This window comes from Heterocephalus glaber, unplaced genomic scaffold, assembly GCF_053883595.1.
Source record: "Heterocephalus glaber isolate CG9 unplaced genomic scaffold, H.glaber_assembly_v1.0 deba00001457, whole genome shotgun sequence".
NCBI lineage: Eukaryota > Metazoa > Chordata > Mammalia > Rodentia > Bathyergidae > Heterocephalus > Heterocephalus glaber.
Window position 1 is genome coordinate 31,388,427 of NW_028258305.1, and position 26,061 is coordinate 31,414,487.

At 38.4% G+C, this 26,061-nt stretch overlaps 1 protein-coding gene and 1 pseudogene across 5 annotated transcripts in view; one reads left to right on the top strand and one right to left on the bottom strand.

Moving 5' to 3' along the window:
- Positions 1-11: 11 nt before the first annotated feature.
- The window catches only part of Heatr5b (HEAT repeat containing 5B), a 102,319-nt gene continuing 76,269 nt past the window's right edge, over positions 12-26,061 (top strand). For 2 of the 5 annotated variants that reach the window (XM_021253722.2, XM_021253723.2), the window contains exons 1-10: positions 12-129; positions 905-1,052; positions 3,245-3,456; positions 5,754-5,862; positions 7,271-7,420; positions 15,200-15,371; positions 18,187-18,344; positions 20,808-21,057; positions 23,840-23,995; positions 24,445-24,695. In XM_021253722.2, coding sequence (XP_021109381.1) covers positions 927-1,052; positions 3,245-3,456; positions 5,754-5,862; positions 7,271-7,420; positions 15,200-15,371; positions 18,187-18,344; positions 20,808-21,057; positions 23,840-23,995; positions 24,445-24,695 — 1,584 coding nt within the window. In that variant the 5' untranslated portion in view covers positions 12-129; positions 905-926. Of the gene's footprint in view, positions 546-904; positions 1,053-3,244; positions 3,457-5,753; positions 5,863-7,270; positions 7,421-15,199; positions 15,372-18,186; positions 18,345-20,807; positions 21,058-23,839; positions 23,996-24,444; positions 24,696-26,061 lie in introns of all 5 variants that reach the window. The other 3 variants (XM_013070176.3, XM_013070173.3, XM_013070174.3) reach the window with 3 other exon arrangements.
- On the bottom strand, positions 19,412-20,426 carry LOC106008884 (WW domain-binding protein 2 pseudogene; annotated as a pseudogene).

Here is a 26,061-nt window from a genome sequence, read left to right on the forward strand (position 1 = left end):
ACCAGAGTCTCACGCATGCGCTCTCCCCTTGTTTCCTGGGGTCGGATTGCAGGAGGCGGGGCATCCGGGTCCCTGGGCTGCGGCCTCTGCCTCCGGGGCTCAGCTGATCGGCCCCTGCCTGACTGGGAGGTGAGGCCATCCCCTTCACCGCCACTGAGTGCGAGTTTACACGTTCACACGCCCCCATCCTCCCAGACGATTTCCGATAGGTAGGAAGGAAATCCGAGTTCGTAATGAACATTTTCTCTTCTGGCCTGGGTTCGGTTCCCAGCCGCCGCCTCGTGGGTTGACGGCTGGGAGAACCTCGCGACTTGGGGCTGATAGCCTGGGGAGGCCTGCAACAGCGTCCTGCAGCCCCCGCCCCCGGGCCTGGCCTAGCTGTGAGGTCCTCGGAGCAGCCGGGTGAACCAAGTCCCCGCGCGCGAGGCCTCTGACCGCTGTGTCCTCCACGGAGGGTGTTGGCACGCACTCCCGGACCCTCCTCGCCCCTGAAGGAAACCTGCGAGGCTTGCAATTTCAGGTCCTTATGCTGCACCAGGTAACAGGTAAAGCGGGGGAGTGGATTGTGAGGTTCGCCGAGGAGCTTGATCTTGGTTTTTTAATTTATACAATGGGTTACTGACCTCTTGCTGGGCATATTTCTTCGGGCATAATGGCTTTTTTGGGAATATTTATTTTATTTTTTTTCAGTTCATTATTCATTCTTTCTCACCAAGCACGCCTTTGTTTTTATTTGTACGTTGGTTGTTTCACAGTTCTTTCTTAGGTTGTGCTGCAAAGAAGTTATGTTTTTTCCTAAATGAAATGAAAAGCTGTACTTTTCCTTACTTAGTGCTTGCATTTATTAAGCTTGGCTTTTAACATTAAAACATCTTACACTTTTTTTTTAATCTGTTAATTTAAGGTGTGAATTAAAAACTTCAGTAATGGAGTTAGCCCACAGTTTATTGCTAAATGAAGAAGCTTTGGCTCAAATCACTGAAGCAAAGAGACCAGTTTTTATCTTTGAATGGTTGCGATTTCTTGATAAAGTTTTGGTTGCTGCTAACAAGGTACGGTATTGCTGTTTTTTACAGCTGGGTTGACATAAAGAGATTTTAAAAACACATGTTTTGGAAAGATCATGGATCATTTCTGGAGCTTGACAATATTATACTAATGAGAATTTCTAGTGCCTTTTTTTCCTGTTCTGTGGCAAAACCCAAGCCAGCTTATTGCCTTCTTGTTTTTTCTGAGGTAGCTCGGTGTGACTGAAGAAAAACGTTAGGGTATAACTAGTGTCTTTCCAAAGTCATCTTCAGCAGCTGCAAGGTCTCACTGCTGTTTGGCAAGCCTAGTGTCTTCACCTGTCTTTCTGAAAAATTTATAGTTGGCTTTTATATTTTCTCTTTTGTTCTTCCTACATATTCTCTTTGATTCAAATTTATTGTCTTGCATATTTTATTTTTCTCGTTTAAAATTAGATCCTTTCCTCAAATGACTGGTCTTTCTTTGCTCAAATTTAATAATGAGTCATAAAATATCTTCTGGGCAGGGTGAATATTAACTGGACTTCACTGTACACTAGTTTCTTTCCTGACTTCAATATCTTAGGTTTCTCAAAGCCAGTGATAGCAAACCTTTTAGAACTTTCAATAATAACAAATAGCCTGCCAGGGATTTAGCTCAGTTGTGCGGCTGCCTGCCTCGCAAGCACAAGGTCCTGAGTTTGATCCCTGGTACCAAAAAAACCCCCCAAAAAACAAATAGCCTGCTGTCGTACTCGTGCCATAGGTTCAACACCACTGCTCTAGGCTGATTATTCCTGTAGGAGAGACTTTACTAATCTGGTATTTAAAGGATATATAGGCTCTAGGAATTGGGGGGAAAACAGGACTTAACCATTCAGTATGCAAACTTTTACTTAATCTCCCTGTTTCAGTGCAGATGTCTTAACAGCTGTGTCTAGGGCCCCTAGTCCAGAGATACAATATCTTAAGTCTTTGCAAAGAATAAGCCTTCAGTCCAGAATGGAGAGAGATACAAAGTCTTATAGCTTCTCAAGAAGACTCAATCATTCCCACATTTCTTGGTACAACTACTGCCACCTCTGGAGGCATCCAGGGTTTCTAAAAAGTATGCGCTCTTAAGGTACTGTATCTCAGGTTGAGTTTCTCTTCCCTCCCTGTTGGGAATACGTGGCTTCCAACGTTTATGTTGATCTCTTCCTATTTTTTTTGTTCTTGTGGACTTGTACTTCTTTTTTTGTTTTTTTGTTTGCCCATTAATATGGGTTTAATGGAGTTTCTAGAGAGGCCCTTAATACATAGATTTACTTTTCTTCTTTAACTAGAAATTCCTATTTTCTCTTGAACCCCCTGAAACTGAGCTTTTGTTGCCTTCCCTTCAGTGAAAAAGCTCTTGACCAGCAATCACAGGCCTCTTAATTGTCCAAAATGAGGGTCAGTAGGGCCTAGGGCTGGGGATTTTGCTCAGTGGTGCTGGGCCTGCCTCCCAAGTGCAAGGTCCTGAGTTTGATTGCAGGTACACACACGCGCACACACACACACGCACAAAGTAAAGAAGGGCTGGGATATAGCTCTGTGCAGTGTTACAAAAAAAAAAGGAAGCAATTATACTCATTTATTTATTTGCAAATTCTGTCCCTCCCAGCCAGAATGTAAACTTCATGAGTATAGGAACTTTGCTTTGTTTACTATTGCCCCACTGCCTAGAATGGTGCATGGCATGCAAAAGAACAGTAAGCATTTCTTGAATGAATTAATTCTAGATATTGATTATAGGTAGATCTGGGTGTTGTGTTCTATTGCCTAGGGCTCTTCAGAATTTCTTTTGGTTTTCTTTCACTTACCTGTAACTTGATGAACTACTGACTCCTTTTGTAGGGAAAATCTGACTGGGTTTTAAAGCATCAGTTATCCATCCATACAACCAGTATTTTGAATCCTTTGTTGGCTTACTTAGTAGTAAGCTGGCCTAGAAACTTTTAGATAGAATTACTTTTACTGGAAACTAACTTTTTGACATTGGAGGGGAATAAAGATTTAAGGTATGGAGAAATAGTTCATTCCTTACCGAGCTTTTTATTATAAAAGTTCTCATTTATGGTTTATGCTTAATGTAAAATCTCTTAATTATTAGAGTACCTTAAGTGTTAAGTATTTTAAATTTTTGATTAAAAAGTAACAAAAGGTATCATAAGAAAAATGATGATTCTCTCTCTTTTATTTTTTTTCTACAACAGACTGATGTAAAAGAAAAACAGAAAAAACTGGTTGAACAGTTAACTGGATTAATAAGTAGTTCACCTGGACCACCTACACGAAAATTATTGGCTAAAAATCTTGCAGCCCTGTATAGCATTGGGGATCCTTTTACAGTTTTTCAAACACTTGATAAATGTAATGATATTATCAGAAATAAAGATGATACTGCAGCCTACTTACCAACAAAACTGTAAGTACTTATTTTGACAGGGATCTTTGAAGTTTTATTTGTTCTTACAAGATAACTTAGGGACCCTAAGGACCCCCAGGTGGGTGGAACCTGAGGTATGTTGCCGACAGTGAAATTTCTAAGTAGATCTGGGGAAGACTCCACTTCCATATGTTGATCACCACTGGGACTTTTGACACACTACAGAGAATTGGTATGGTGTCAGCAATGTGCACAGGGGTCTTTCCATAAATGTGGATGGAGATTTGTCTGAGACAGAAAACAGAGAGTTTCTAGGTGATGGAATTGAGGCAAGAATAGGCAAAGCATGGGCCAAGGATTTAGCTCAGCGGTGCCACCGCCTGCCTGGCAAGTGCAAGGTTCCGAGTTCCATCCCTGGTACCAAAAAAAAAAAGAATAGGCAAAGTATAGCTCACTGGCTATATCCAGCCAGGTTTTTTGTTTTTTTTTTTAACAAAAACAGAAGGCAGGGTAGATGGTAGGCCAGAGCTGACCACTGGCTGTACTTTGCCTACCTGTTTTCTAGACAAAGGAGACTTCTAATTGGAAACAAAAATGGGTTATTTACAATGCTTTTCTGAAATGTACAAAAGTCGGGGAAGAAGGAACAAATGGTGTGTGGGTGGTGGTGAGTTCAATTTTAGGTATGTTGATTTTGTTGTTGGTTTTTTTGTTTTTGTTTTTGTTTTGTACTGGGGAACGAACTCGGGATCTTTTGCTTTTGAGACAGGTGGCGGCACCATAGAGCTAAATCCCTGGCCTGCATGTTGATTTTGTAGTACAAATGGGAATAAGCAAGTGAAAGTGCATGCAGTGTTAGGCAGTTGTAAATCTTGGTGTGCATGTCAGAGATCTGAGTTGAGAATCTAGTTTTGGTGAGTGGCCAGTGGAGGTGAGAATAGGCTACACCCTTTGATATGAATTCAGCTACCTAGGACAAATACATTGTTTGAGAAGAGAAGATGACCAATGGTGCAGCTCTGGAGCACCAACATTCAAGGGGCCAGGGCCAGTGTCAGCTTAGGGAGGAAACTGTTCCAAACCTGGATGCTGATTTTTAGTCTGTTTCAGCTTCCTAGATACATTGTGATTAGATTTTGGTTGTTTGGGATAAGCGTAGCTCTCAAAAGTTTTAAAAGAGATTAGAAAGTGGGCTGGGGATTTAGCTCAGTGGTTTTGCCACCTGCTGCGCAAGCGCAAGGACCTGAGTTCAATCCCCGGTACCAAAAAAAAAAAAAAAAAAGGAGATTAGAAAGTTCTAATGCTTTGTTGTTTACTTAGAGTTTGAAATTATATGAAGAGCTTGACTATTTAATTCACCACCACATTATAAATATATTGTAATTTTATAGTTCTGGATAATTAAATTTATTGTATATTACATATATATGTATTTCCAGTGGATTCATTGGTTCTGTTCAGGAATTCCCCAAAATATTCTAGCATGGGACCCCACTTACTTTTAACATTATCACCTTGTTAGAGTATTGAAAATAAGCATGGGCTTTAGAATCAAAAAGGTGAAGGTTTTGTGCATGATTGTGAACTAAATTAGCCTCTCTTAGCTGTAGAGTAACTTGCTCAGGACGCATGTTAGTATATGGCAGGTTCTAGGATTTAGACATAGGTCCTAAAGAATACATTCATAACCACTGTCCTACTCCTGCCTCTAAGCTAAACTTAGAGCTGTTCACTTACTATTGACAGGAGTGATAGTGAGGTCACTTCCTTGCTCTGAAGAGATGTGCTGTTACATTTCTTCTTACATATGGCCAAGTCCATTAAAGCAATTTGGATTAAATTTCACAGATTTATATATAATATTCTACTGTTATTTAAAAGTTAAGTGGCAGGCACTGAGAGAACACTGCAATTGGAAAAAAATATTTTTCCTCTTTCTGGAGTTTACATTTCTACTAGGATGATTAGAGATACATCATATGGCCAATCACAACACATTCAATGATACAATTCTGTCATAATGAGTGATTGATATTTAGTATTATATATAATGAAGAAAGGGGCTGTTGTGGGTCAACATAATTTGGAAAGTCTTCAGAAAAGGAAGGATTGGGTTACTTCCCAGAGGAATATGATTTATTGTATACATACTTATTTTGTATTCCTAATAACAATGCAGTTTCATTTACTGTAGTGTTTATAAAGTGTTTTTCAAAGTTGAAAGTTCACTGAAGATTATAAGCAAAAGTGCCCTAGACAAATAATATTTTCTGAAAATGAGAAGAGTATAATTGTATTATTAAACCAAAATATGACTAGTGAAAATGTTCTTATAGGGCTGCGGTGGCTTGTGTTGGAGCATTTTATGAAAAAATGGGGAGAATGTTAGGCAGTGCATTTCCAGAAACAGTAAATAATCTTTTGAAATCTCTGAAAAGTGCAGAGGTAAGTTTTACAACAAAGATTATTTGAATGTTTTGCCATGGCGAGAGTTAGTTAAAAATGTTTTTTCTGTCACTGTGGTATTCATACTACTAAATAAAAGAGTAATTTCAGATTATTACTTACCCTTTCTTTTAATGAACATTACCTTAAATTTTGGGAGAGGGGAAAGAGTGCTTTTCCTTGATAAAGAATAGGTTTACCAATTTTTTTTACTTTATTTTTTGTATTGCCAGTTTATTTTTTGTGCATTCCTATCAGTTTCCTGTGTCTTGCATAATAAATTGTCACAGATTCTGGAGGCCAGATGTCTGAAATCAAGTGTCAGCAGGACCATGCTTTCTCTGAAGGCTCTAGGGAAAAGCTTTCTTTCCTCGCTTTTAACAGTTGCTATGGATTTCAACCAGTGTGATTTCATCTTCATTTGATTTCATCAGCAAAGACCCTGTCTCCAAATGAAGTCATATTCACATGCATCAGGGTTTAGGACTTGAATTATTATTATTATTATTATTTTTGGTACCGGGGATTGAACTTGGGACTTGTGAGGCAGGCAGCGGCACCACTGAGCTAAATCCCCGGCCTTGAATTATTTTTGAGCAGGACACAGTTCAACCCAATGACAGTTAATGCCAAGTAAAAAGTAGTTCTATTTTGTCATGTCAGTTTGGTTACTGTCATAAATTCCTTGTCAACTTTCTATTAATTAAAAATGAACTAAGCTCATGACTTGTCAATCTAATTTTTTTGTCCAAAAAACTATCTCTCAGATGATACTTTTTCTTATTAAACAGGAATAGAAGACATTTTATGTGTCAAGCATTAGTCATCTAAAGGTGAATAAGATGGGGTCCCTGACCTCAAAAAGCTTACAGTCTAGTAGAGGAGGTCTATGTGAACAGTTTTTATGATATGCCATGCCACATATACTATTAGAAAAGAGAATAACCATTGTGAGAGTACAGAAAAAATAGATTGGATCAGTCACTAGAAGATAAGGGTTTACAGTATTTTTGTGATAAGTTTTTTAAATGTGTTGGATGTTTTCTTCCTCTTTCGTTGTTTTTATTACTTTTAACTACTTTTTTACTTAATCTTCTGAAACTTTGGTCTCTTGAGAGATGATATCAAAACTTTTCAATCTATTCATGTTCTCATATTGTATTCTTCATTATGTCATGGAAACATTAGAATATACTTCCTTCTGACGTAATTTGTGAGAAGACATTTAATTAAAGTTGTTAATTATTCTTTTTAAGTACTTGATAGAATATTTTATTTTACTTTTAATTACTTATTGTTAGAATTTGGTGGTAAGATCACTAGGTCTAGAGAATTGTTTCTTGGTGTGTTTTTGTTGAATATGGAATTTATTATAGTAATAGTTCTAAAGCTTTACGTGCACATACAGTCTCAAGGGAGAAGTGAAATCTTAATGAGTCTACAGAAAGTTCTAAATGGATTGGGTGGTGCAGCAGCCTCCTGTCATCGTGATATTTACAAGAATGCCAGGTCCCTCTTGACTGACAGATCAATGGCAGTTCGATGCGCAGTGGCCAAGGTTAGTATGGGACCGATTTATCATGCTGCTCCTGATTCTGCCTGCTCTTAGTTAATGACAATATTTCTTTTAGTGTTTTAAATTATGAAAGTGTTTTCTATTCTCACAAATTAATTACTGTTTTCTAGAACTGTATATAAATGGATTCATGATACATACTTTTGTGCATATATGTGTTCTGGTTTCTTTCACAAAGCATAATTATTTTGAAATTCATATACACTGTTGTATATATCAATTGTTCATACTTTCTATTGTTAAATAGTATTTTATTGTATTGATATGCTGCATTTATTTGTTCCTTCGCCTTTTATAAACATTTGGGTTGTTTCTAGTTGTGGCTCTTACCAAAAAAGCTGCTGTGAACATCTGTGTGCAAGTTTTTGCCTGGATGTATGCTTTCATTTCCTTTGGTAAATGCCAAGGAGTGAATGGCTAGATCATATGGTAGATTTATGTTTGCCCTTTTAGTAAACTGCCTGCCTATATTGTAAAGTACTTGTTCCATTTTACATTTCCACCATTTTCCATTCCATCAATTTAAGAAAATGTTCATATGATAAAGGATACTTTGTATTATTATATGAACTTTATAATTAGCTTATCAATGTCTAAAAAAATAACATGCTAAAGCTTTGATTTCAGATTGCACTGAACCTAGGGGTCAGTTTGAAGAGAATCGTTTTCTTAAATTTTAAGTCTTCCAACCTATGAACACAATATATCTTTCCATTTATTTAGGACATTGGTTTCGCCTTGCAACATATGTGGTATTCATTATCCTAGTCTACCATCTTTTCCCAGTACTCTCGGAAGCTGAGGCAGGGTGAGTGCAGCCTAGGCAATTTAGCAAGAGATTTAGTTGAGACCCTGTCTCAAAATTAAAAAAAAAAAATTATAAAAGGGACTGGGGATGTAGCATAGTGTAAAGGACTAGGGTTCAATTATCCTCCCTGCCCCACCACCACAAACCTGTGATGTTAACTGTAGGTTTTCGTAGATGTCCTTGGATCTAATGGATATTGGATTTTGTGAAATGCCTTTTGTTTTACATTTGGTTTCTTGTTTTGTTTCTGTTTTTGCTATTGTCTAGTTAAAGTTTTTACTTTAAGTTAATTGTAGATTTATATGCAATTGTAAGGAAAAATATAGAGAGGTGTTTATAAACCTTTACTAGATTATTCCAAATGATAATATCTTTGAGTAGTATATGTAACAACCAGAATATGTACTAACATTGAAATAACCCAGATTTTGTTTAGATTTCCCTAGTTTTACTTGTATTCTCTCAAATTCTTTTTTTTTTTGGTACCCGGGATCAAACTCAAGACCTTGCACTTGTGAGGCAGGCACAGTGCTACTGAGCTAAATCCCCGGCCCTCAAATCCATTTTTAACACCTAATGAGAAAATCATATGATTACTCTTATTTGGTTTGCTAAAGTGAATTACATTGGTTAGTTTTAGAATTTGAACCCATCTTACTTTCCTAGGATAAACTCTACTTGGTCATTCTTTGTTTTTTGTTTTGTTTTGTTTTGTTTTTGTTTTTTGAGGCGGGGTCTCCCTTTGTAGTTCAGGCTGGGGCTGAACTCACTATGTAGCCCAAGGTGGCCTTGAACTCTCAGCGATCCCCCTGACTCAACCTCCTGAGTGCTGGATTACAGGTTTGCGCCACCAGGCCTGGCTGTTTCGTTTTGTTTTGTGACATGGTTTTGCTATGCAGTTCAGTCTGGCCTCAAACTCACCATGTAGCCCAGGCTGGCCTTGAACTCAAAGCAATACTCCTGCATCACCCTCCCCAGTGCTGGGATTACAGATGTGTGCCACTGCACCCTGCACCACCTGGTCGTTCTTTTTTTAAATTTTAATTTTTATTAGTATGTGTTTACAGTTCATTGTGGAAAATTGGCACATGTATGTAATACCTCTCAATTCATTACTTTTTCCCCTTTCTCTCTACCTTACTTGGTCATTCTATATAACCTGTTTTTTTCTTTTCTTTTTGTAGGCAAATAGAACTTTTTTTTTCACCATTAAGTTTATTGGTACATTTTAGATATAAAATACAGTTACGTTCATCATTGGGATCTTGTACCTGTACCTGATATATCTTGGTTCTTATTTTTTCCCCATTCCCCTGCCCTCCCTTTACCCCCTCCACCCTTCCCTATTTAAAAGACTTTGTTTCCATTTTTTTCCCTTTCTCATATTTTTTCTTTTCCCTTCTTTCCTTTCCCCTACCCCTCCTACTTACCCTACTCCTTTAGACCTTTTCTTCCTGTTACACAATATCAATTATACATTTTTAAAAATTATAATATCAAGATTTAGAGGACATTACCACAGATTTTACAGAATTTAAAAGGATATAGAAAGCATATTACAAAAATCTTTTTTGAAATAAATTTGACAACTTCTATGAAGTACCTTGGAAGACAAATTAATGAAACTGACACTGGAAGAAATATGAAGTTTGAATAGCACCTATTAAAGAAAGTATATTCCTAGCTTGAAAACCTACCTTTATGACAACAACAGGCTCATATACCTTTTAATTGATGAATCATATCAAACATTTAAAGCAGAAAAAAAAGGAACACTTCTCCCCTTATTTTAGGAAATCAACATTGTGCTAATACTAAAACTGGATAAAGATAATAGAAGAAAAAACTATGAACATAGATAAAAATTTGTTTAACAAAACAATTAGAAGTCAGATCTGGCAGGATGTAGAAAGTGGTTTTGTTATAGGGATGGAGTGTTGGTTCAGCATTGGAAGATCCACCCCCATAAGTCATCATTTAAACAGGGGAAAGGGAAAAGCCATATGATCTTATCAATAGTTGGAGAAAAAGTGCTGGACTAAATTCTACAGCTGTTCATGGTAAAAGCTGGAGACTAGAAGTAGAACAGGACCTTCTCAACAGATTAAAGACATGGTACTCCATACTTCCAGCAAGAACGCCTTATATGAATGGAGAAGATACAAGGCTTTCTCCCTAACATGGGGAACAAGGGCAGATATGCCTACTCTTCATCTGTCCATTAAACTTTGAAACATAGGCCCAAACCAAAATAGTCTGGCAATAAAAAGAAACAAATAGCATAGGATTGGCAAGGTAGAAGTAAAATCTTTATATGTAGATGAAATGATCATCTACAGAGAAAATACTGAGAAATCTCTAGGAGTCCCTAGAACTTGCATTTGAATTTAGCAGGATTAGAAAATACAAGGTATATATAAAAATTCAGGTCTATGTATACTTGCTATAAATGAAGAATTGGATATTGAAATTTAAAAGTTATGTAGGAGTACAAAGGACTTGGAAAAGTAAAAAGAAAAAACAGTGTTGGAAGACATTTAGTACCTAATTTTAAGACTTCCTTTAAAGCTACAGTAATCAAGGCAATGTTGGCATAAGGAAGGACATGTCGATCAGTGGAATAAAACAATCTAGAAATAGAACCACACATATATGGTCCACTGATTTTTGAAAGATTAACATTTTATAGAACATAAACTCAACTCGAGCAGAGGAAAAGATAATGTTTTCAGTAAATGGTACTAAACACCTGGTATCCATATGTAAAAAATTAACCTCAACCCTTTATATCCATACATTAAAAATAACTTGAAAGGTTCTAGGAACCTAAATATGAAAGACTAAAACTATAAAACTTTAAGAAGAAATTATAAGGGAAAATCTTCATGAATTTAGAGTAGGCAAGAATTTCCTAGGATACAAAAAATGTGATGTATGAAAGAAAAAAATTAATAAATACGGTTTCATCAAAATTTAGAACTTTAAGGGCTGGGGATTTAACTCAGTGGTTTTGCTGCCTGCTGTGCAAGCGCAAGGACCTGAGTTCAATCCCCAGTACCCCCCCCCCCCCAAAAAATTAGAACTTTAAAAGACATTGTTAAGGCCAGGGATTTAGCTCAGTGGTTTCGCTGCCTGTTGCGCAAGCGCAAGGACCTGAGTTCGATCTCCGGTACCAAAAAAAAAAAAAGACATTGTTAAGAAAACGAAAAGTAGTCCTTAACCAGAACATATTTGTAATGCATATAAACTATGACCAGAATATATAAAGAACTCTTAGAGCTCATTAATAGATAACCCAATTAAAAAGTAGACGCTAGAAGTAGACAAATAGGACAGCACAAGGAAAGGTGTGCAACACTAGAATCAGAAAAATGTTAATCAGTACAATAACAAGATAGTATTATACTCATTAGGGAGATTAAGCTAAAAGTTTTAAAAGAACAAATTTCAGCTTAGGTGTGAATCAGTTAGAACTTTAATACTGCTAATGTGAATGTAAAAATGATAAAACCGTTTTGGAAAACTATAGAAATTTCTTGTATTACTGTTAAGAACCAATAGTTCTGTTCTTAAGTTTTTACTTAAGAGAAATGAAAACACATGTTCACAATGGATTTGTACATACAGAATGACTGTCCCTTATCTGAAATTCTTGGGACCAGAAGTGTTTCAGTATTTGATTTGAAATCCACTCGATCTGCAAAGAGTATAGCTACTCCTGCTTTTTTTCCGGTTCCTGTCCCATGGAGTATTTAACTTTCAGTCTATAAGTTTCTTTTTGAATTGTGTTTTTTGTATGCAGCATATTGTTAGATCATGCTTTTTGACCCATTCTGCCAGTCTAATTCTTTTGATTGGTGAACTGAGACCATTAACGTTGATGGTTATAACTGATACATACTGACTTATGATTGTCATGATTTTTTCTTTTTGTTGGATTCTTCCCCTTTGCGTTTAATTTCTTGTTGTGCCCAATGAATTCATTCTGCTGGGCTTCCTGGGGTTGTGATCCTCGTTGTCTTTTCCTAGAATATTGTTTAAAATGTTTTGGAGTGCTGGTTTGGTATTCATGAAGTTCCTAAGGTGCTCTTTGTCATGAAAGTATCTTATTTCTCCATCCATTTTGAAAGATAGTTTTGCAGGGTACATCAGTCTGGGTTGGAGGCTGTTTTCCTTTAGGGCTTGGAATATGCCACTCCAAGCTCTTGTTGCCTTGAGGGTTTGCATTGAGAAGTCTGCTGTGATTCTGGTGGGCTTTCCTTTGTATGTGATTTGTTTCTTTTCTCTCACTGCGTGTTCTTCTGTTGGGTTTCTGGAATCTTAATTATATGCCTATGTGTAGATTTCTTTTTGATCAAGGCTAGTTGGAGTCCTATATGCCTCACTTATCTGTATGTCAAGTTCTTTTCCCCTCCTTGGGAAGTTTTCTGCCATCACTTCTTTTTTTTTTTTTAGCTTTTCATTTGTTCATTTTAATTAGAGAGATAAAATTCTGCCTTTCATTGCTGTGTAGTTCTCTTGGTGTGTCCCTCTGCCATCACTTCTGTGAACAGTTTTTTTTTTGTTTGTTTGTTTTGGTACTGGGGATCAAACTCGGGCCCTTGCGCTTGCCAGGCAGGCGGCAGAACCACTGAGCTAAATCCCCGGCTGAATCGTTTTTTTTTTAATGTCATCTGCACTCTCTCCTCTTTCTTCATTGACTCCGATCAGTCTTATGTTATTCTTCTTTGCATCGTCTAGCAGCTGCTGGATTGTTTTCTCGTGGTCCCTTACAATTTTAAAGCATTTTCTTTTCCTGGTCACTAATTGTAATCTCATCTTCTATATCTGAAATTCTGTCCTCACTTTGGCACATTCTGCTACGTAGACTTTCAGTGGAGTTTTTAATCTCCTGGAAATCTCTTTGCATCTGTTTTATGGATTCCGTTTGTTTCCTGTGTTGGGATTCCATCGTGTTCCTCAGCTCCTCTATTTTTTAATCTGTGTCCTTTCTAGATATATTAATCATGTCTTGCACTATGGGCACAGTCTCTGCTGTTGTCTGAGAAATTATTTCTGATTTCATTTTTTCCAGATCCTCTTTTGTTGCCAGTTCAGGGAGTCCAGGTGGTTGAGTATCAGATTGTTCCATCTTGTTTCCCTTTGGGGTTGCCTTGGGTGATCTGGAAGTCTGGTTTTGGGACTTATTTACGTGTCTTCTCATTTCAACAGATGCAGCCTAGTATGCCTTTGTTGAGGCAACTTTTTGCTCACCCAGTGGTCTTCAATTCTCAGCAAGCCACAGAGCTGCCTTTTCTCTGCTGCTCACCAGTACACTAATTCCTGGGTTCAGAAAGGTGGCCTTCTGGATCCCTGAGCTGACCTGTTGTGTGGGTGGGCTTTTGGCTGGGGCCTGTGCACACTTGGGATGGTATCTAGGTGTGCTACCGGCTAGGGCCCCTATGTAGCTATTGTGTGGGAGGACCTTTGGCTGGGGGCTGTGCACCCCAGTTCCTGTTGTGTGAGCAAGCTTCTGGCTAGGGTCTTGTACACCTACTGATGGTCTTGGGGTGAACCTCTGGCTGTTGCTTGTGTGCCTGTGCAGCTCTTTCCCAGGCAGGCCCTTAGCTTGGGCCGGTGTGCCCCTGCCTCTGGGGTCGGGGTGGAGCCCTGGCTGGGATCTGCTTGCACCCACACTTCTCTGGTCCACATTGCTGCTCCCATAGCTAGGGTGGCCTCGTGTGCCTTTATTGCAGAGGTTTTCTTCATTTTTCTGGTGGGCTTTAATTTTAATCAGCGGGCCTCAGAAAGGCCCTCTTTCGATTGTTCATTTCTACTCTATCTTCTCAAGCTCAGAACAATGTCCTTTATGACTCCTGCAACTCTGAGGTGTGGATCCAGGTAATGGCTCAGCACAGCAGGGAGTTGGGGGTGGTGTGCTGGAGGCTCACCTCCTTGCTGCTCTGAGGTGGTGGCTTGGCGGCCTGAGAGGCTCACCTCCTCAGCGCTCTGGGGCAAATAGAACTTTTTAATCATAGGTGATTTCTTGTTTACTAGTAAATAACCACACGTTTTGAAATTATCTTTTTGTTCAGTAATTTCCTTTAACTTGTTTTTATATTGTTGTTTTAGAATTGCTCAAAACTTTTTTTTAGTATTTTTGAATCTGTGCTCATGAGGGATACTGATTTGTAATTTTCTTCTCTTGTACTCTCTTTGTACCAGAGAGATACTGGCCCCATAGGAGTAGTAGAAACTTGTTTTCTGGAAGAATTTATATAGAATTGGTATTATTTTTTTCTTAAACATTTGGCTGAATTCATCAATATAGAAGATTTTGTACTACCAAATCAGTTTTAGAAATAGATACTGGGTTCTTCAGGTTATCTGTTTTTCTGTAAATTGTGCTGTTATTGAATTTATTTACATGAAATTGTTCATGTATTATCTTATACTTTTAATATATATAAAATTTGTGATATCTTTTATTCCTTATTTTGGTCTTCCTAGAGATTTATCAAATTGAATAGTCTTCAAGAAGTAGTATTGATTTTATTTCTGTTATTTGTCAGTTTTCTGGTTTATTGATTTCCTTTCTTATTTTTAATAGTCTTCCTTTGTTTCTTCTTGTTCTTGTTCTTCTTCTTGGGGTGTGTGTGTGTGTGTGTGTGTGTGTGTGTGTGTGTGTGTGTGTGAAAGAGAGAGATATTGAATATTGAACCCAGGGCCTCACACATGCTAGGCAAGTGTTCTGCCAATAAGTTGTATTCCCAGCCTTTTCATTTTATTTTATATTGAGACAGGGTTTCATTAAGTTTCCCAGGCTGTCCTTGCTCTCCCTGCCTTAGTGTCCTAAATTACTGGGATTATAGGCATTCACCACCATGACCATCTTGGGTCTTGTTTTTGTTACTCCATCTCTGGAAGAAGAAGTTCTAGGGTATAATAATTTTGCCTTTTGTTTTTAATTCCAGTGTCTACTGGAACTCCAAAATGAAGCTGTGTTCATGTGGACTGCTGAACTGGAAAATATAGCTACTCTCTGCTTTAAAGCTTTGGAGAATTCAAATTACGGGGTACGAGTGTCAGTGGCTAAACTCTTAGGCACAGTCATGGCCACAGCACTGATGCCAAAACAGGCAACAGGTATTGTTTACCACCTCATTATTTAAATTAACAGATAATTCAAAGACTTATGGACTGCTTCCTTTTAAATTAGTTATTACCTATAGACAGATCATCTTAAAGGATATATTTATTTATTTTGGTTTTTTGAGACAGTCTCACTATGTAGCCCAGGCTGACCTCAAACTCACCACAGTCCTCCTGCCCCAGCCTCCCAGGTGCTGGGATTATGGGCATGTGCCACCACACCTGGCTCTGCAAGGGTTTAAATTGTTAGATACCTTTTTCATAAAATGAGAATTCAAATGGTACTTTCCTTGACATACCAAACAATTTTATGATGATGTATAAGATAATATCTAGCAATTTTGTTGGATATGTGGGGTATATAAGGTGAATTTTACATATTTCAAAAAATTGTAAAAGACACATTGCCATTGATCCCCCTCAAAATACTCCCCCTTGCTTTGGACACATTTATCCCATCATTCTTGTCACTTTCTGAAACAGTTCTAGAAGTTTTTGGTGTATTGATATGAGCTGTCATGGCTGCCTCAATGTTGTGATATAATTCAAAATGTTTATTTTTCCTGGTCATTTTAACTTTGGGGAAAATGCAGAAGTTGCACGGTGCTTGATCCTGTGAATAAGGTGGATGAAGATACACTGTAATTTTTTTTTTTTTGGTATGGGGGATCGAACCTCAGGACCTTGTGCTTGAAAGGCAGGCGGTGGAACCACTGAGCTTAAATCCCCGGCCCACACTGTAATGTTTTTATTTGACAGAGATTGTCATAAACATTTTGAATTAATTTAGGACTTCCATGTAGCCAGGAAAAACCAGTCCTGAGAGATCCAGAATTGCTTCAGAAGTGACAAGAATAATGGAACAAGTGTGTTTGAAGTGAGAGAGAATATTTTGAGGGGCATTGATGGCCGTGTGTCTTTTACTGTAATAACTTTTATTTTAAACATTTACCATGTTTTTTTTTTTCCATTACTGGAGATTGAACTCAGGACCTTGTGCTCGCCAGGCAGGTGCAGTGCCACTGAGCTATATCCCTGATCCTTCCATACTTTTTGAGATTTATGAAATGGTTTTGTATCAAGGTATTGGATTCTAGTACCTTATGTGCTGATTTATTACTTTCAATTTTAATAGATAGATCTCCATTTGTACCACAATGCAATTTTCAGTATTTTCTTGACCATTATTTTAAGCAGAATCAGAGGCAGCATTGATATTTTTTTTTTTTTCATGTGACTTCTGCTTTGCCTCACAGTTCCACAGTGCTGTCTTAGGGAGGGTTGTAATAAGTGTAATAACAAGGGCAGAATACACCCATAGCAGATGCTGAATGTACCAATACTGCTGCTATTCCTACCTTTACCCTACCTCTCTGTACAGTAAAAAGAATCAGATGTTATAGGGTTAGCTCTTAGTCCTTATATTTGTTATCTGTGAGACCCTGTTTAATATCTTAGATCTTTGTTTCTTCAACTTTAATGATAATTATTTCATTAGTCGATGATGATGTAACATTTCTAAAGTGTTGTTAGGCAGTGGATTAAGCATATTACAGAAGTGTTTTATTTTATTCACCCCATGAATTAAAAGTACCATTGTTATTATCACTTTATATATGTGAAAATTGAGGCTTGAATTGTGTAACTTGTGTTTTAAAAAATGCTCTGTTAAGTATCAAGACTGAAATTTAAACCCAGGCAGTCAAATCCCAAAGCCTGTATACTTAGCTATGAGCTTTATACTTCTACAGAATTTTTATAAGGACTGTGTTTGCCACTCTATGTGAAAGGACTTCATAAACTATAGCACTCAAGACTAGGGATGGCAAGTCAGCTGGATTTTCAGTTGTATATTAATCCATTGGTTGCTGTTTAGAAGTTTCTTTGGTGTGTCTCATTAGTATTAAGGCTATTTTCTTTCTTTCTTTTTTTGGGGGGAGTACCGGGGATCGAACTCTGGACCTTGTGCTTGTGAGGCAGGCAGCAGCACCACTGAGCTAAATCCCTGGCCCTCATTAGGAATAAGAAGTGTGATCACTTAGCAGTATCTGGCCAGGCGTGGTGGTGTACACCTGTAATTCCAGCACTTGGGAGGCTGGGGCTGGAGGATCACTGCAAGTTTCAAGCCAGCATGGGCTACATAGTGAGTTCAAGGCCAGCTAGAACTATATGGTGAGACCCTGTCTCAAAAAGAAAAAATGTTAGCAGTATCTGCTATGGGCTTTGTTCATGTTGTATTACATTCTACATACTTTTTTTTTCTCTGAGACAGGGTCTCACTTTGTAGTTCAGGCTGGCCCTGAACTCACTATTTAGCCCAGGCTGGCCTCGAACTCACAGTGATCCTCCTGCCTCTGCCTCCCGAGTGCTGGAATTATAGGCATGTGCCACCACGCCTGGCCATGTTGTGTTACACATATTATTACTGTTATTAAACTACAATATTTGACATAGATTTATTGAATTACTTTATTCAATTCTCTTTACTTTTTTACTTCAAAATTGAATTCAGGTTTACAAGTACATTGTAAATTTTAAGGTTATAAGAAAACTAAATAACTTTATCCTCATTCTAGTATTCTTAAAATTAATCACTTGAATTTTAAAGTTGAAGTGTTAGGTTTTTTTTTTGTTTTTTCTTTTTGAGACAGGGTCTTGCTACGTGGTTCAGGCTGGACTTGAACTCACAGCGATTGTCCTGCCTCAGCCTCCTAAAAAGTTGAAGTATTAAAAATATGATTTAATTGACAACAAAAAAAATCTGTTTCAGAAATATATTTACTTATAAATTTACTTGTTTTCCTTAAAGTAATGCGTCAGAATGTGAAACGAGCAACATTTGATGAAGTCTTAGAACTGATGGCCACAGGATTTCTACGTGGAGGATCAGGTTTCTTAAAGAGTGGTGGAGAAATGTTAAAAGTTGGCGGGTCCGTTAATCGTGAAGTGAGAGTTGGAGTTACTCAGGTTTGTAATATGTATTTCTAAAAGAATTTTGTTCATGTCACTTGTTAAATTTCATGAAAGACTGTTACTAATTAACAACACACAGAGAAAGATTGTCAATTTAGTCTCTTCTCTTTGAAAACATTTCTTTTACCAAGTGAATGAATTACATTCAAATTCCAAATTGTGTGAATATATGGAAAGGTAGATTCTTAATGATGTGAAAATAAGGTTATGTGTATGATTTAATATACTATAAATATCTAAAACATTTTTGCTTGGGAACAAATGAGATATAAAATTATGTTTTTGTTCATTTTTACTATTTCACAGTTTTAGCAAACAAATCAAGGTGCAAAGAGGGTTTATTTCACATTAATATATTAACTAATTTTTTGTCAAATAGGGAATTCTTTTTAAATAACCATCTCCTCACTTTGTGGCCAGTCCAGAAACAATTGAGAGCAAATCTTCATGCATCTGGGGGCATGGGAGGCTGAAGGTCCTACATCCAGGGAGGGCAGGCTGAGGGACCTGTGGCTGTGGTGGTCAGCACACAGGGTGGGGACCTGGTTCTCAGCCCTCCCGCAGCCCCCGTGACCTGATGGGACAGACATGCACTCCATGGCTCCTGACAGGAAGCCTCTTGTAGACAGGAAATTAGTGAGAAAACAAATTCCAGAATCACTAGCAGAGAGCAGAGGGGCTTCCTCCTTGGCTGCAGGGGTGTTGTCCCTGATGCCACCCAACCCCTGGAGCTTTACCCCAGGAAAAGCCCCTGAAGTCAGAGGTGGCAACAAAATGTCCAAGGATAAGGTAGGGAGGGTGGATGTGACTGGGGTCTGGGCCTGGCAGAATGGAATGTGGCTGACAGTCTGTCAAGACAGTGGCCCTCTAGGGCCAGGCACAGACCAGTGGGAGGAATGTGAGCAAGCCCTGATGAGACAGGCAGCAAAGACACATGGCTAGTCTCATGAAGCTCACAAGGCCTTGTGAGCTGAGCACAGAATTGCTACCAGACTTTGGGGGCTGGACTGTTTTGGAGGTGGCTAGAGAGTCCCTCCTTGGGAAAGAGAGTGAGGCAGGAATCACAGGACACTCCGTGCTCCTGAGGAGAGCCCCAGAGATGACGAGAGGAAGGTGTGGCAGAGCTGGCATGGGAAGCTGGGGTGCCTTTCCAGAGGCTGGGAACCCCATCCTCCCCAGAAAGCTAGTTCCTGGTTACTGTTTATCATCAGCCCTGAGGAAGAACTCCCTGATCTCCCAGCGCAGATGCAGCCAGCCCCTTGGGGAGGGGTAGGAAAGAGCCATGAGGATGGGAGGCAGGAGGTGGACAGAGTCTCCTGGGTCTTATCTTCTGGGGAGTAGTGGGGAGGTGGAAGAGGCTCGTGGCCATATAGACCTTGTGTGTGTTGCCTGAATTGTAAAAGGCACTGGCAGTTGTGTCTGCAGCCTTGCCCTCGGCTGCAGGAGTGGAGAGAACATCAGGGCCACTGACTGGAGGCTCCATGGGTCCAGGATAGAGTGGTGGCAGGGGCTGCACATATCCCATGGCTCCATCCATCATGGGAGGTCCTGGATAGAACTGAGGTGGGAGCAGTAGATAGGAGTAGCCAGGAGGGCAGAGGTACATTCCATTGGCAACTGGTGAGGGAAAGACATAGGCCCTGCTGGGCATGTAAGGGAACCCACAGTCTCCATTGGGGGCTTTACCTCTTGTAGCTTGTGATGTCACCTGGAGCATCCGTTGTCCAAACTCAGTGGCACCTCCTGCTATGAAGGTCAACTTGTAGAAAGCGGAGCCTTCCCAGCCACCTCCTGCTTCAGCTTTCACAGTTCCTTGATATAGTTTGTGCCAAACACAGGCTATTTGATCTTACAGTCCTTCATCAGATAAAACAGCATCATGAAGGACTGCAGGGCATCCTTCTCCTTGGACAGAAAAATGACCTGTTAAAGGGTAAGGTACACGATACCTTTCTTGGTCCTTTTGAAGGCTTCTGGCACATTCTTCATGTCATTGAATGTAAGCTCCATTCGGATGCTCTCCGTGTTGTTGACGATCATTCCGCTGCCCTCTTAATGATTCTTATGGCGAGGCATGCTCTCTCTGAAAGGGGTCCCATTTTTATTTTATTTTTTAAAATTTGAGACAGAGTCTCACTGATTTACTGAGTTGTGCAGGCTGAATTTGAATTTACAATCCTCCTGCCTAAGTCTCCCAGAGTGCTGGGATTACAGGTGTGTATCCCCACACGTGGACTCCTTTTTGTTATTCATGAAATTGTTATCTTAACAACTGTTTTAATCAGACTCTTTACCAGTACTTCCTATGCTAGAAGTCTGAAAAGGATGTGAAGTTTAAATTTCCCCATTTTAATCTCAAATATAATTTATTTTGTTATTTCTGTTGGTTTATCTGTGATTTCTGTTCATTTTTATATATTTATATGTGTCTGATGCAGTATTTTACTGTGTTCATAGGCATACGTTGTTTTTGTAACAACTTTGGGTGGTCAGTGGCTGGAGCGTAGCTTTGCTACGTTCTTGTGCCACGTACTTGATCTGGTTTCCCATCCTCGGGCAACTCAAACACACGTGGAGGCTGTGTATTCAAGACGATGTGTCTCCTTTATCCTAAGAGCCACTGTCGGGAGTTTGCTGGGTGAAAAAGCCCAGATAGCAGCTGCCAAAGAGATCTGCCAAGCTATTGGAAAACAAATGAAAGCAGTAGGTAAGAATTATTACACAATGTGTGGTATTGATTACCTTAGTGATTTAGTTAATTTAAATTTTATGAAAAAGTAAAACAATTTCATAATCAAATAAGAAAGACAATAGCTGTTACAATGTGTATCATCTTCAAGTTAGATACTCAGAGTACAAGACATAAATGAAAAAGATTGTTTCAAAAAGAAATAGTAAGGCAGATCTTTCTTTTCAACTAACAAAGATAAACTAGTAGTATAAAATGAAACCAATCAGCATATATATTGAAATATTTTTTTAAAGCAATGGAATTTGTAGTTTGGATAAGTGTTTGAATTTCCCTAGTTCTTCGTTGTTATTATTAATAAATACTAATATATCTAATTAATATTTATCTTTTTGGATGTACTCTCATTGTCATTTTTATTGAGTACTCTAATATTAAAACAATATATTGGGCCGGGGATTTACCTCAGTGGTTCTGCCACCTGCCTCACAAGCGTGAGGTCCCGAGTTTGATCCCGGGTACCAAAAAAAAAAAATCATCATTTTAATAAAATAGCTTTAGAGCCAGGTGTCATGGTGCACACTTGTAATCCCAGCACTCAGGAGGCTGAGGCGGGAGGATCACCATGAGTTTGAGGCCAGCCTGGGCTACATATTGAATTCAAGACCAGCCTGAGGCCAGGGATTTAGCTCAGTGGTTCTGGTGCCTGCCTCATAAGTGCAAGGTCCCAAGTTTGATCCCTGGTACAAAAAAAAAAAAAAAGACCACCCTGAACTACGTAGTGACACTCTGTCTCAAAAAACCTAAATAAATAAGTAAATATTTTTTAAAAGAGTTAGGATTAAAAAAAAAAGTTAAGATTTAAGTAGCATGTTTGTAAGATTAGGTTTCCTGTTTTAGTTCTACTGCCTGTATAGTTCCTTGTCTTTTCTTTTCTTTCCTTTGGTCTCGCTGTGTAGTTTAGGTTGGCCTTGAATGCATGACAGTGCTCCTGCCTCAGTTTCCCAAGTGCTGGGATTACAGGCATGTACCACCACACTCAGCTACTGCTTATATTTTATTACTTTCTTGAAATGCAGTAGCATATTGGTTTCAGTCTTCAAAAAATAATCTATTGTGATTTTTCTGCTTGGAACATATTCTTATATAAACACATATTCTTTGTTGTCTTATCCCCCCTCCACCAATAGGTTTAATATGAAGTCTTAGGAACAGTTACATGTTGTTATTACTCCCCATGAGATACATTATGAAATCTCAGAAATTCATATTTTCTTTTTAAAGTTTATTTTTATTTTAAATTGACACATAGTGATGACACATTTACGGGGCACTGTGTGTATTTTAATACATGTGTGAAATATGTAATCGTAAGATTAGGATATTTCGCATACTTATCACGCCAAACATTGGTCATTTCTTTGTGATGAGAACATTCGTCTTCCTTTCTAGTAGCTATTTTGAAATATTCAATTAGTTGGTGTCAACTGTAGTCATGTTGCTGTGCTATATAGGGCCTTATATAGGGTTTCTTCTATCCAGCTGCACCCTGGTAAAATACTTTACTAAAACATGTATTTTTAAGTTTAACAAATAGTTACTGAATGTCTGAGATTTGCAGAACAGTAATTCAGGGTTTAAATAATGGAATGAGATAAAATTCTTATGTTTATGCAGTTTATGATCCAATCAGTGGTCTAAAGCAAGATATAAATTCTATGAGACAGTTTGGTTTTAATACTGTTCAAAATAGGCATTAATTTTAATAAGTCAAATTATATTGCCTAAAATAAATATTTAGAAATAAAGAGTTAGTGAATAGATACAACCAGTAATTTATTTTTAGAGAAAATACAAACATTTTATAAAATTAACAAAAGTTTATAGTTCTTTTGTCATGTATAATATCTTAGTATTTTTTTTTAAATGTAGAAGGCTAATTGAAAAGTTTGAATTATGAATTAAAGGGTGTTTGAATTAGTGAAATATTGTTCTTTAGATATTATTTAAATAGCTGAGGATATAGCCAATGATAGAGGGCTTGCTTAGCATGCAAGAGTCCCTGAGCTTGATCCCCAGCACTGCAAGAAAACAAAACAAATGTGTATTACATGTTTGCCTAAATATAACTCTGCCCTCTGTTCACAACTTGAAAAATGTTTGTGAAGGGATTCCTGATGAGCCGATAAGGGGCCAGCCACCAGTGAGTGTCTCCAGTTTGGTGTCTCAGTTACCCTCAGGTGGAGGCAAAAGAAACTCTGTACCGCAGGATAAATGACAAGATAATCCAGCTGGGCTAAAATGCAGTGTCGGGGTGGGTGAAGGGAAGCCAGTCCACTCCTGGAGCATAGTGCCCATCCCCACCCACACCCTGTGTACTACTTGGCATCTTGGGGAGGAGCAGTGTGAGGGAGGGAGCATCCTAGCCCTCCAGTGATAGCCTGCAGGGCTGAATAGACACAGTCCTGCTGTCCTGCCCACTGGGCACGGTGAAGTGAGACATTTCCAACCAGGGACTGCTTTTTAAACACTATGAATTGCTGCTGCTTACTAAAATTAACTTGCATTTTTAGAAACGCTGTACAGAATAAATCTCAGCACTGTCGTAAAGTCATTAAGCTGTGTTTTTAAGTCAGTTCAGTACTTAGTTATTAAAATTTTGCACTGAATGATAACTGCATAGAATTTTTAACTCCCATGTATCAAGTGGTATGGTTAAAATACAAATTGTGTAGACCCAAACTATTATATCACAATTCAGTTCACCCACGTTATCAAATACATACTTTTGTGCTTCCAGAAGCAGTCATGAGTGATACAAGCAGTGAGAACAAATCCGGCGCGGCAGACATTGCAGCGAGCCAGCATGTGATGGTCTGCGCCCTCCAGGAGCTCGGGAGCCTGGTGCAGAGCCTGAACGCCACAGCCTCTCCACTTATTCAGGAGGCTTCCATAGGTATGGCGCCTGGGTGTGGCTGGAATGTTGTCTCACTGATTTTCAGAGTCATGGATGTGATTGATATTTAAGTCCTGGCTAGTTACTTGCTGTCATAATTGCAGTGGAGATCATTGAGCTTTATTTATCTTCACTGTGATAGGGAATATTGAATTAAATAGGTAAAACTTTTGAAGACCAATCAGTTATAGTAGCTGTTTCCAGTAAGTGATGAAAAACTGTTGAAGACTTTAATTTTTCATCAACATTTTGATTTTATTGGATATGATTATTCTCTTTTCTTTGTAGAATATATATTCCGTGAAAGCACTCTATTGTTTATTAGTAGTATATTTGTTTTTTGGCACAGATGTGAAACTGTGTGAGATCATGGTGATTATTGTCATCATTGTGTTGTACATAATCTTTTAGTTTCTAAATCAAAGAGTAACATTTAAGGTTTTTCTTAGGACTGTTGGAGATTGTGACTTCGGTCCTTCTTCACCCAAGCATGGCTGCTCGGCTTGCCGCTGCGTGGTGTTTGCGCTGTGTGGCCGTGGCATTACCATTCCAGTTGACGCCATTTCTAGACAGGTGTGCAGAACGGCTCATCAACTTGAAGACATCACCAGAAGCTGTTAGTGGATACAGTTTTGCAATGGCTGCTTTGCTAGGTGGAGTTCATCAGTGTGCTTTGGGTATTCCTCACGCCAAAGGAAAGGTATGACAGAGATCCTAGATTTTTGAACCCTATCAGGTGGGCTTCCATCTTTATTTGAGCACTGCTGTTTTTGTTGAACTGGATGATTAAATGCAACAGGTTTATTATGGTAATTTAGAATATAGTTTTAATGTGTGCTCTAATTAAAATAGAATATTTAATTGTGATATGGGGTGGTAGGTTTTGTCTGGATATAGTATTATGTTACTTAGAAAAAAATCCCTTATTGTAATTAATTTAAAATTCAAAGTTTTTTTTTTTTCAGTTTCTACAAATAGAAATTCAGATTGCTAAATTCAAAGGTGGCAGGAGAATATACTATTACCATGTTTAAAATTTGATAATACTTAATTTAAAATTAAATAGTTTTCGAGCTGGCTGTGATGGCCCACACCAGCAGTGTCAGCAATTGGGAGGCTGAGGCAGGAGGACTCTGAGTTTGAGGCCATCATGGGCTGCATAGCAAGTTCAGGGCCAAACTGGACTACATAACAGAGATTTTGTCTCAAAAAACTAACTAAATAGGGGCCGGGGATTTAGCTCAGTGGCACTGTGCCTGCCTTAGAAGCACAAGGTCCTGAGTTCGATCCCCAGTACCCCCCCCAAAAAAATAGCCAAAGTTTTTCATAAATCATTACTTTTCCCCTTTTTTTCTTTCTGTTATAACAGTGGTTGTAAACCAATGACATGTGTGCCTCAGCAGGCTGTTTGTATCATTGAAAGCTGTAAAAAGTTTGCCATACTTTCTATCACAACCATGATTTTCTTTGGAATCTTAAGTGTTTATATAAATAGGTAGATTGGAGGCAGATTTTTAAATTCTTATTCTTTTTCTGGTTCATTCAGAGGAGGTCCATTCATTCTTTATGTTCCTTTTTTTTTGAACTCTGGGCCTTTACAGTGAGCTACATCCTTAGCTCCTTTTTATTTTTTTATTTTGAGAAAGGGTTTTGATGAATCACTAAGTCATCCAGGCTAGGCTCAAACTTGCCATTTTCCTGCCTCAGCTTCCCAGAGTACTGGAATTATAAGTGCACCACAAAGCCCAGCTACCTTCATTCTAGGAGTTCATAACTTAGAATCTAGGTCTCTCTCTTCCATTGTCATATCATTGCTTCTTCACTGGTTGTCCTTCTTGAAGTCTTTTTCTTCTGTTTTCCTCACACCGCTTTCCTATTCCATGTTTGCTCAAAGATCCTGAGGAGCTACCTTGTACTCAGGAAATAAAATGTAATCTTTCTGATAGATGAATCTTCATAATTAGCCTTTATTTTACCCATTCATTCTGATTTCCCATTGTTCTACCCAGATTGATCATCTTGCTTTTTCCCAGGACTTGTTCAGCCTTTAGGCCTTTCTTATATTA